Source organism: Idiotropiscis lumnitzeri, chromosome 13 (genome assembly GCF_059441095.1).
Source record: "Idiotropiscis lumnitzeri isolate Australia: NSW breed Sydney's pygmy pipehorse chromosome 13, RoL_Ilum_1.0, whole genome shotgun sequence".
Lineage (NCBI taxonomy): Eukaryota > Metazoa > Chordata > Actinopteri > Syngnathiformes > Syngnathidae > Idiotropiscis > Idiotropiscis lumnitzeri.
The window spans coordinates 20715224-20726688 of record NC_142403.1 but is presented as its reverse complement, the minus strand read 5'-3'; the positions used below and the strand labels follow the sequence as shown (position 1 = coordinate 20726688).

Below are 11465 nucleotides of genomic sequence, written 5' to 3'. Positions count from 1 at the left end.
GATTTCACTAGTGTGTGTGTTTCTCATATTTGTGTGTACAGCACGTGTGTGTGCGAGTCAGAGATGAAATATGAAATGACTGAACTACTTAGTCCAAAGGTAATACTGGTCCTATAGGCCGTACTGACCCAAATAGACAGTACCAACCTGGTCTGGATCTCCAGTGTGACGTGTGAGGAGTCACGAAGGTCAGACAGTGTGATAACAAAAAAAAGTAGTTTTCTATTTGTGGTTTTATTAAGCGCTAACGACGTTACAGAGACAATAGGTCGACACATCCAGGTTACCAAGGCAACAACAATCACGTCACATAAGATGGTCGAAAAGTTGAAGGCAGTGAACAGGAAAAAGTTGAATGACTTCAACGCTCGCAAGCACAACAACAAAAGCGCCGAGCCAAGTTGCAAATGCTAAAAGTCGCTGAGGAAAGATCGAAGAACGACAACAAGATGTGAAAAAGGAGCACAAGGTCGCTGAGAAAACGACGATGACGAAATGATGAGACAAGTTGCTATTGCTGACAGAACCACAATAAAATGACGGTCAAATCCTAAAAAGTCTCAGAGAAAAGAATGACAAAATATTTTCAAAAGATGAAAAAATGAAAATGGGCACAAAAGGCTAACCAAGTTGAAGAATATTCTCAAAGTGTTTTATTTACAAAAAGTCGGCGACGTTTGGAAACACCGACGCTAAAAGTGGGCGTGGCGTGACGCCGCTGGGCTGCGAACAAAAATTCACGTGAGGGCGAAGGCACGAGGGCGGAGGTCAAACTATTCGGGGAGGCGAGGTGGAGGTCGGCCTGAGTCAAGGTGGCGGCGGAATGGGAAGAGGCGGGGCAAAGCAGCTGAGGTGAGGTCGAGGTCGGTCGGCAAAAAGATGGAGCCGGCCTGCCCGAAACGCACGCGGCGCCTCACCGCGGCGCTTTCAGGGCCGGACAGTGCGGGGGCCGCTTGCGTTCCCCGCATGCCGAGCGGCCTCGAGCCCTTGATGGTCAACCGGCCCCGGAGGAGGAAGGGGCGGCCTCGGCCGCCGGGGGAGAACTCCGAGCCTCCTCACCGTCGGGGCGCGAAGAGTTTTCCGAGCGGCTCCGGCTGAACTCGGCGGCGGCGGCGCGGAGGCGGGCGGACCCGCACAGCAGCGTATGGAGGAAGGCGCGGCGCATCTCATTGCTGGTCAGCGTGTAGATGAGCGGGTTGGTGGCCGAGTTTAGAACGGCCAGGGCCAGGAACCACTCGGCCCGGTAGAGAACGGCGCAGCCGTGCGCGCGGCAGGCGGCGTCCAGCAGCAGCAGCACGAAGAGCGGCGCCCAGCAGGCGATGAAGCAGCTCAGCACCACCACCACGGTCCGCAGCAGCGCCATGGAGCGCTCGCAGCTCTTGCCCCCCCCGGGCAGCTTGCGCAAGGCCAGCCGGCGGCTGCGGGCGCGCACCAGGGCGTAGATGCGGGCGTAGAGCGCCACGATGGCCATCAGGATGACGCTGAAGACGGTGGTGCAGAACAGGATGTAGGTCTTGTGGTAGAGCGGCAGCACGGTGGAGCAGCGCTCCAGCCGCCCGATGCAATTCCAGCCCATCAGCGGCAGGCCGCCCAGCAGGGCCGCCACCATCCACACGGCGCTGATGAGCGGGAAGACGCGGCTGGCGCGCCCCCCGTCGTGGACCTTCATCTTCAGCATGGTGAGGTGGCGCTCCACAGCGATGGCCAGCAGGCTGAAGACGGACGCCGCCAGCGCCACAAACATGGAGCCCTCACGTAGGAACCACTGGGTGGGCGTCAACTTGTAGGTGTTGGCGCCCGACAGCAGGATGTTGGCCGCGTACACCACGCCCGCCAGGAGGTCCGACAGCGCCAGGTTGCCCAGAAAGTAGAACATGGGTTTGTGGAACTTCTTGGTCCTCCAGATGGTGGCCAGGACCAGCAGGTTCTCCAGGACAATCAAGCAGCAGACCGCCAGGAAGACCGCCGAGTCGGCCTTCAGGCCCGACGCGCCATCCCGTGGGCGGAGCTTCCCCGTGTAGTTGTAGTGCCTTGCGATCAGGTCCGAGTGGGCGGGGTCGGCCATGCCCCCCGCCTCTCCGCAACCCCCCCAGCTACGAAGCGACGCCGCTGGCAGGCCTTCACCGTGTCATGACGTGCTCCCGCCGCAACCTGGCATCTTGAGCGCGCTAGAGAAAAAAAAAAAAGATGGTGAGCTGAACAGGATCTGACCAGGCGGGACTTTCAAGGAAAGTCAAGCAAGTTGACCTCGGTCAAATTATTGAGTGACAAACAAAACACATCAAAAAACAAACGGACTCAAGTTTGACCACTGTGGACAAAAAGTCCAACTAAGAGACACTTAGCGGGAAGACCAAAGGGTGAGACCATTTGCGTTGTTTAAAAAAAAAAAAAAATGAAATTTTGACGACTTGGCGCAAAAAGCAGCACAAGTTGAGCATAGTGACGTCACAACGACCACGCTATCTACGTGCGAGAAAAGATGAAATCTGGTTTTTACCTTTCACTTGGGACTCGCGGAGAGAATAGACGCAGCAGCCTCGCCGCTCCACGCACTACACGCACACGAGCGCGCTCGCGCCACCGAGCAGAGGAGGAGGAGGAGGAGGAGGTGAAGGAGGAGGTGGAGGAGGAGGTCGCCTCAATGACGTCAATCTTTAGTCTCCTTATTTTCAGTTGTTGGTTTTTGACATTAAATATCCTTCGACTCAATGCAATCTTTGTCATATCATATTCTTCTTATAGAAGAAAAATAGGAACTATTGTGTGATTGTTCAAAATATATTAAAGAACAAATAGATTCAAAAAAAATTATAAATTTGTGCTCTTCATAGTCTGAAGCAAAAGTCAAAAATGAGTTGATGCTAAATGAACACTTTGCCATTGTTGCCCCCTGACAGTCGACTTTGTGCTCGGCGAGGCTAGGCTAGGCTAGCAGTTGCACACGTGACCAAACCTGCACGCTCTGTTTGCTCTTGACAGAGTGAACATGCATTGGGGTTCGAGGGGGGGGGCATTGTGGCGGACAAAAGGGCTCTTTCCTGAGTCCACATAGCTGAGCGTCACTATGGCAACCGCTAGAGAAGTACAGCAGAAAAACAAAACAAGTTCTCTGCAAGGAATTCGGACCTCACAAGTCCTGGTTGTGGTCCAGGACCCGGGTAAGTCTCTGGTCTTTTGCATTCCAGAAAAAACTGAAAGAACAGTTAAGCTGCGTGTGTGCGTGTCTGTGCATATCGTGGGAGTCACGTTGGTTGCCATGGCGTTGCTGTCACATTGTGGGCGTGGCTACATTGCAGGTAGATCACATGACTCTTAACAAGGTACATTTGAGCCACGCCACTCGAAGCTGCTGCATGCTGGGAACATTTGGATGATTCTTGATATTGTTGCGTTCTGCTGCACGGGTCATTGGACATCCGGTTCGGTCCAAACCGGGATGAGCACCACTGAAGAGGAGGAGCATTGTGGGGGGGGCGCTTCCCAAGGGTCCTCTTTGCATTCAAGCATGCTCATTAAAATGCACAGCGCCTCAGTGGGCCCCCTTAATGGATCCCCTTTGTCAGAACCGTGCGGGGGCCGCAAAGAGGGATCAGGGATGTGGGGGGGCTCCCCCTCCGTCCCATCCCAACGTCACCCCTCCCTGATGCCCCCATCACACTCTGGTGTGCAGCGGGCCACCGACCGGCACGGAGACTGAAGCAAAAAGATTTGCTCAGCGTCAGAAAGAACTTTTCTTGTGCAATTCGGTTGTGTCCGCCTCGGGTCACGTGAAATGTGTGGAAAAACGTGTCCACAGACCCAAAAAGTATTGACGAGACAACATCGGCAATCGTGTCTCTCGCCAAAGATAAAAGTGACGCAGGCAGGTCTGAACTGAAAAGTTCACATTGACGTGGAAACAATCCGATTCGTGTCACAATGAGCAAAGAAAACACCAATATTTTTAAAAATGACGAAGTGTGAAGCAAAGCGAAAAGTTCAAGTTGGCGTCTTCGCTTCACTGACAACCAACAAAGTGCGAGAGGCCAAAAGGTGCCGAGAGGGAAACACAACAAGCCCTCATCAACTGCTTCCCACTTCAAGTGCGCGCGTGCACGTCGGCCCGTCACGTGGGCCACAACAAAGGGGGAACGAGAGGAGAGGGAATTTTTCTCACCACTCGCCACCATTCAAAGCTTCCATGCGTTGACGGACCGTCACCGTGGCAACGGCGACAGGACAGCGGCCATGTTGCGGGAGTCGACGTGATGACGAAGGAATTGGAGCAAGCGTGTCCCAACGCCAGAAAATCACTTCATGGCTGTTGGTAAATAGATTTTGGTTTCATTCTGGCACAAATCTGAAGCAAAATCTATTTATTTATTTATTTTTTACCTATACCTTCCTAAGCACAGCTCTTGTACATGACTTTTCGTTTCAACTTCAGTTTGTTGTTAAAATGAATGTAAGATTCAGATGACGAAAAAAACAAACAGACCAACAAAGAAACAAAAACGAAAAAAAAATCAGTGAACGTGAATCAGCGGGTGCCGTCAGTATGTGGGGGTCCACTGTAGTTGCATTTCTGTATTTAATTTTCCTCTCAGACAAATGTGTTTGTATCGATCAATGTATTTATTGATGTGTTCGTTATAAAACGATGCATCAGCACAAAAACAAAATAATTTGAACAAATGAGAGAAGCATAAGATTGGCAGAATGGCCGAAGGCTCAAGAATGCCTGCACGTGTGCGGTCGTGCAACTGCGACAGCGGAGGTGGGCATACTATTTCACAGGTTGAAAAGGGGGCTTTTGTTTTCAAAAGTTCGGTACGGACAGCACACGTCTTGGCGTTTACATTTTTTTAAACAAACCTTGTCTGAGAATTGACCAGGTTATACAATATCATTCGCATTACGTCGCCCCTCCCAAAATGGCCGCCACGTTGGCACATCAGTTAGCTGCCGGTCCGCTCGCGCGTCTGTGACGTAAGCAAAACGTTTTCACGGGGTCAGGCGCTGGACGGAAAAGTAGCCGAAGTGTCGTGAAACTAGAACGCTTGACGGCAAACGTAAATCAAGCAGAAAGAATTTGTCAACACGTGATCGACGAAGAATAAGTTTAAGAAGGGGGGGTAAAAGGAAAGTGGCAAATCGGGCCGAGATGCTGTACTTGGTCGGTCTGGGCCTCGGAGACGCCACTGACATCACAGTGAAAGGTTTGCAGGTGGTGAAGAAATGCTCGCGCGTCTACTTGGAGGTCTACACGTCCATGTTGACTGTGGGCAAGGAGGTTCTGGTCAGTCGCTTCTCGCTCTAGCTAAGCAGCCCCCAACACGAACACCAACACCGACCCAACATAAAGTGCACGACACGTCCGCTGTAGGCAGAATATGTTTAGTGAAACAAAGAAAGACTCGCAAGTAGGCGAGAGGAGCCGGCTTCCTGGTCATCTTTTGCTAAAAAACGAGCGTGCATAATTGTTGGATGAATGTAGGTCGTGTTTGGTTAACCATTAATGGAGTCAGATAATTAATTCGAACTATTTTGGTAAACTTTTGGTACAGATAATAGTTAAAATTCCAACAAAAGGAAACCAACCGTTGAAGTTCCCTCTCTCACTGTTCGATTGCAAGCCAATTTCTAACAACACTAGTAACTTGCTTGGATATGCCACAATTTATTGCTCACCATTCGGATCGCTGATTGATTGCCGAAACTACAAACCTTGTTTAACTTCAAATCCTGAAAACTCTCAACAGACGCTCCACAGGAGGATTGGGCGATATTTCGATGATACGGTATCCCGCGCTAAATAAAATTAGCACCTGTCACTTTCAACACCGTCATAAAAAATGCAATGCATGAGGAAATATGATATTGAATCTTATTTTTGGATAGCAAATGCATAGTTGGTTATTTGCAGTATTATTTGTCACAGGCGCTTTACTTTCTGCAGTGTCACGTAAGCTTACCAGATGTTTTTTGTTTTATTGTTTGTGGCATCAGGAGGAGTTTTACGGGAAGGAGCTGACGCTGGCTGACCGCGATTTGGTAGAGCAGGAAGCGGACGACATCCTGAAGGACGCCAAAGAGACTGACGTGGCCTTCCTGGTGGTGGGCGACCCCTTCGGGTGAGGCACCGCCACCGCCGTCTGTCTGTCCGCCCGTCCGAACACGATCGGTCTTCTCACATGTTTGTCCATCGGCAGAGCGACCACACATAGTGACCTAGTCCTGAGGGCGGTGCGTGCCGGGATCCCATACCGGGTGGTTCACAACGCATCCATCATGAACGCCGTCGGCTGCTGCGGCCTGCAGGTGCGCCATCTGACCACTTTGAAATCTGCCATTGAGTGCCGACCAGGCAAAGTTGACTCCTGAAAAAACAGTCGCAAGATTCACGCTGCAGCTCTCCGATATTTTGATTGCGATTAAATCCGAAATGCCTCATAATTTGCAAATCTTTTATACGCTATCATTTCAAGATGGCGCTCGTATTGCATGTGCGTGTTTGTCAGCTGTACAACTTCGGCGAGACGGTGTCGGTGGTGTTCTGGACCGAGTCGTGGAGACCGGAAAGCTTCTACGACAAAATCCTGCAGAACCGAGCGGCCGGCCTCCACACGCTCTGCTTGCTGGGTAAGAGCGCTATGCCCCGCCCACAATGTGAACTCCCCCGGGTACGCTGTCTATCTCATCTATGACAGTTGAGGCTGCAACTTTTTTGCAGACCTGAAAGTGAAAGAGCAGTCGTTGGAGAACTTGATGAGGTAAGGTGAGCGACGTCCCCGTCCGTCTGCTCGATCGGCCATTGATTCGGCGGGTGCGCCGGGCGGGCACTGTCATTCCAGAGGCAAGAAGATCTACGAACCTCCGCGCCTGATGAGCGTATCGCAGGCGGCCACTCAGCTGCTGGAAATAGTCAGGCGCAGGCGTGAGCGAGGCGACGAGCCCGGTGAGTGACGGTCGTCGCGCCGTCTCCGGTGACCAGTCAGTCATACGCCTGCCGTCCGCAGGTCTGACGGAGGACACGCTGTGCGTGGGTGTGGCCAGACTGGGCGCCGCTGACCAGGAGATGCGCACGGCCACCTTGGCGCAGATGAGCTCGTGCGACCTGGGCGCCCCGCTGCATTCGCTGGTCATCACCGGCAAGCTCCACCCCCTGGAGGCCGACATGCTGCGTCTCCACGCGCAAGGCGACGCCCTGACGCACCTCCCGTGCGTTGAGGGCTCCTAACGCGCTGCTGCGCCACCATGCCATATATGCTTGCATAATCTTGCAAAGAAACGTTCCTTCGAGCGGACGGGGGCCTTTTAGCGCGAATCGTTGCTCGTGGGCCGGATTGGGATTTCCTCAGCAAATGTTTGAGACTTTGCGGCGGCTCAGCAAGTGGCGCTAAGTGAACCAAGCAAATTTGTAGTTCAACGAAGGAACATGCGGTCATTGTTTTTACTCACTGTATGTTTTTGTGCATGTGAATAAAATACTTTTTATTCAATCAATCAGAAGTGAAAAGAAAAAACAAGATTGACAACAATTTGGATTTGTCACACGAGCGTTCATGAAACCAACATTGACATGACGCCACGTCAAAATTGACAATCCCTCAAATTAACGGAAAACTCTCACTTTGATTCATCACGAAAAGTTGCTAGAGTAGTCAAAATCTTCAGGTTTCAGCCTCAACTGTAAACAGCTTCAAATTTGTGGCGTTTTCCACGAAAGCAGTCTGGTTTCTTTTTTCCAGTCATCCTGGAATGCAATCATGTCCTCAATAAACGGAACTAATGTGTCAATATTGACCTCAAGCAACCTTTTTATTTCTGTTCACATGGTTTGGCACGCACACACACATACTCACACACACACATACACAGAGTCCATGGTCCAATCAGCTGGCAGCATTGTGTCGGGGGGTGGAGCCATGATGAATAGTGAAGGCACTTTCCCACAATTCCCTGCTCCAAAGGGGCGAGGCGGTTGGGTCAGGTTCATCACAGTCTGGCCCCGCCCTCAAAAGGTCCCGCCGTGACCCCGAGATTGGATTGGAGCTCACTGCCATTAGACTGCGATTGGTCCCAGAGTCCAGAAGGGGAGGAGCCTCTACATGGCGGCCATGTCGATTTGAACGTAGAGCTGCCGAACACCCACCTGCGCATACCACAACATTTAAACTAGGGGGCGCCACGGCAGCAACGGCACGCGCTATGAAATGCACAAAGGCGCAGCTTTGCCCCTTTTTGTTGCAACAAACATGACGACATCGTTTCAGAGTTACGACCGGCGTCACCGAAGCAAGTCCTGTGGCCGAAAATCCCCCCCAAAAAAATAAAAAATTCACACTCACACCTAAGGGCAATTTGGAGTGTTCAATCAGCTGATCAGGCATGTTTTTGAAATGAGGGCGGAAAACCCACACGGGCACTGGGGGGGGACATGGAAACTCCACACAGGAATCGCCAGAATCCAACATGTATGAACTGTGAGGCAGACGCGCTAACCAGTCACCCACGTGCCGCTTCATCCACCATGAGCTCGACAAATAGACATCATTATTATTATGGCCCGTGGCAGGCTACACGCATCGCCAAAATCTTTTCCGAAAACCCCAAAATGACGAGACAAACTCGACCGAACGCGGACACGGCCGAGACTTGCGCTTGCATAAAAGGTGGCACGGCGACCGACCTGCGTGAAGATATTGTGCGTCTGACTGAGGATCCAGCGAGCGTCGGCGTCGGGGGCCACCACCACTTTGAGGGTTCCCACGTACACGTCCGTACACAAGGTCCAGAAGTGGGGCTGCTGCACGTTGTAAACTCCCTGAAGCTGCTGCACCTGAAGGCAGCAGCACCACAAACACGTCACAAGCGCGCCCACAAAAGAGGCGGGCGCCGCCGCGGACGTACCCGCTGGTAGCACTCGGGGAGGGTGCTCTCCAGGGACGGCGGCGTTCTCTGCATCAAGATGCCGATGGACTCTCGCAGCAGCGGCACGACGCTGATGGACAAACACTCGCTCACATGCTTGCACAAAGTCGCGTGTGTGTGCGCCTGCGCATATATGTATGTGCGCGCGTGTCACCTGACTCCGATGAGAATTGCGATGAGCATGGAGCAGATGGGGTCGGCTATCATCAGGTTGTAGTTCTGCATCAGAAGGGCTGAAATGATCACGCCCACGCTGCCCAGCGTGTCGGCCATGATGTGCAGTAGCACGCCTGACACACGCGCGCGCGCACACACACACACGCACGCCAAGTGTCATCATGAAAAACAAGCGCCACCAGTGGAGATGTACTTGCATTGTGAGCGCCCCCTGCTGGCCACCTGGCTCAGTGGCGCCCAGCCATTGTCATTGCGACCGCCTCACCTTGAAGGATCTGCTTACTGGAACCCAGCCGCCGCTCATCTGTCGACACAACACGTGCCTTAGTCATCACGTGATAGCCGACCATGACATCACGTCATCATTATCATGTGACCTCACCGTCAAGATCGTGGTGACTGTGCCCATGGTGACCGCCGCCATGGTGGGCGTGGCCTTCGTGCCCATCGTGGGCGTGTCCATGATGGCCGTTGTGATGGGCGTGGCCGTGATGGGCGTGGCCCGCCGTGCCGTTAAACAGCGAATGGCTGTGTCCGTGACCTGAGGGGGACGGAGATAACGGAAAAAACAAAAAAAAATATGAAGTTGCAGACACGAGAGTTTGCGTGCGTAATATAATCGCTGATAAAATATCACCGTGGATGTTACCTTGCTCGCCATGCGAGTGTCCGTGTCCTCCATGTTGGAACACAAAGATTCCCACCAGGTTGACGAGCAGGCCGGCGATAGAGACAGGAAGAAGACGCTCGTGATGAACGTCTGGAGGCTCCAGAGCCCTCTGCCACATGTGCACACACACACACACACACACACACACCGACGTACGTTACACACCTGACACTTGCACATTTCATTGGGGAGTGCATGTGTCTGCGTTACCTCAACTCCTTCAGAAAAGATGAAGAAAGCAGTGAAGATAAGGAAGAGTCCGTTGACGAAGCCGCCTATAACCTCGGCTCTGACATACCTGAGACACACACACGCGCACGCACAATTAATAACTTGCAGGGCTCGCCACCCAATCCATCAAGTCATCATGCCGAGGCTCACCCGTAAGAAAAGCTGTCGTTAGAGCGCCACCTGGAGATGACCGAGGCTGCCAGTCCCGCCAGCAGCGCCGTGCAGTCGAAGAACATGTGGAATGAGTCCGAGATCAGACCTAGACTGAACACGCGCAAACACAAACAGTGTCCACATATTTATATTGATCACGTGCAGCTCAACTCATTCATGACTAACATTTCAAGCAGACTTTTGACAGGCAAGAAATTTGTAATTTAGGAAGTGCGCTTTGTTCTCTTTTCTGTCAGTTGTGGACTGAGTTAAGGACTGACTTTAATTAGGAATGTCACTTTTGTTGACCTCCACAGGCACGCAGTCCACTTGGACCTTTCGCGCGTCTGCGCGCATGCTTGACTTCCTCCTTTGTGCGTCACTTCCGGTTAGTGAGCACGCGCACGCACAATGGCAACACATACGTGGCACATCCGCGGCACAAGCGACACGCAAGTGATGAGCCGGATGCGAAGAGTTGGCTCGCCTTACAGATGTTGTCAAGTTGCATTCTGCTTCCTTTTAGGTTTCGGCCTTACCTGTTGCTCCAGATGCCGTAGCTCAGCTCCACAAAGGCGAAGGAAAGATTCAAGCATAAGAAGAAGAACAAATTTCTCGACGTCTTGTCGGATAAAATGGACCTGAAAATGCACAAAAGCACCAAATTGTATCCCGGCCCAACATAAACACGAACACGAACTCGTTGGCTTGCTGCAGCTTGGTTTTGTTTGCATCTTGTGTTGCGTGTTGAGCGCATTAGCATTGTTAGCATCGCTAGCATCGGCGCTTACCTGATCCATCCTGACAACTTGAGCAACCAACTGAACTTGGCAGGTTTGTACTCGTCGTCCTTAATGGATAAAGGTAACATACTTGTCACACACACATAGACGCACACGGCACGCACGCACGCGCACAAACACAAGCGTAGACAAGCTAAGGTCGCGCAACGTTTCCGCTCGCGTGGATTTCACAACAAAAGCGAAGGAAAAGGCACTTCCAGTGGGCTGCTGTGCGGGGTGGAAACAGCAGGTGGCGCTACAGGACACTTCTGGGACGGACGGAGACCCGCCTGCAGATCCTTTAGCGGAGCGCGTGACCCACGAGCGTCTATGTGGTGGAGGCTCGTAAAACGGATGCGCTCGACTTTGTATGAATACGCGCAAGTGTGCGTGTGTGTGCGGTTTTAGTGTGTGTGTACCTGTGTGCTAGAAATGATTGACGGACACGATCGACGTCATGAGGTGATTGACATGGACAAATAAAATTGACTTGACTTGACTGGATGTGTTTGCAATAGAGCTTCAAGTGATGTTTC

The 11465-nt window shown here is 52.2% G+C and overlaps 3 protein-coding genes across 4 annotated transcripts; 1 reads left to right on the top strand and 2 right to left on the bottom strand.

The window, feature by feature from the left end:
- Positions 1-215: 215 nt before the first annotated feature.
- Positions 216-2608, bottom strand: s1pr1 (sphingosine-1-phosphate receptor 1). Its single transcript, XM_088312611.1, has 2 exons — positions 2501-2608; positions 216-2168 (listed from the first exon to the last, which is right to left on the bottom strand). Exon 2 carries the CDS (start codon positions 2063-2065, stop codon positions 995-997), a length of 1071 nt encoding a protein of 356 aa, XP_088168737.1. The 5' UTR covers positions 2066-2168; positions 2501-2608; the 3' UTR covers positions 216-994.
- Positions 2609-5021: 2413 nt separating this feature from the next.
- dph5 (diphthamide biosynthesis 5) lies at positions 5022-7782 on the top strand. The gene is made up of 7 exons (XM_088313738.1): positions 5022-5281; positions 5992-6116; positions 6195-6303; positions 6504-6624; positions 6716-6755; positions 6837-6940; positions 7002-7782. The coding sequence occupies exons 1-7, from the start codon at positions 5147-5149 to the stop codon at positions 7220-7222; spliced, it is 855 nt and encodes a 284-aa protein (XP_088169864.1). The 5' UTR covers positions 5022-5146; the 3' UTR covers positions 7223-7782.
- On the bottom strand, positions 7779-11186 carry slc30a7 (solute carrier family 30 member 7). Of its 2 annotated transcripts, XM_088313736.1 has the most exons (11): positions 10939-11186; positions 10687-10788; positions 10145-10258; positions 9974-10061; positions 9743-9872; positions 9476-9634; positions 9359-9397; positions 9071-9206; positions 8896-8986; positions 8675-8824; positions 7779-8137 (listed from the first exon to the last, which is right to left on the bottom strand). In XM_088313736.1, the coding sequence occupies exons 1-11, from the start codon at positions 11016-11018 to the stop codon at positions 8090-8092; spliced, it is 1137 nt and encodes a 378-aa protein (XP_088169862.1). In that variant the 5' UTR covers positions 11019-11186; the 3' UTR covers positions 7779-8089. The 2 variants fall into 2 exon arrangements, with proteins under 2 accessions (XP_088169862.1, XP_088169863.1); XM_088313737.1 differs by lacking the exons at positions 10687-10788; positions 10939-11186 and adding an exon at positions 10429-10534.
- Positions 11187-11465: the final 279 nt, after the last annotated feature.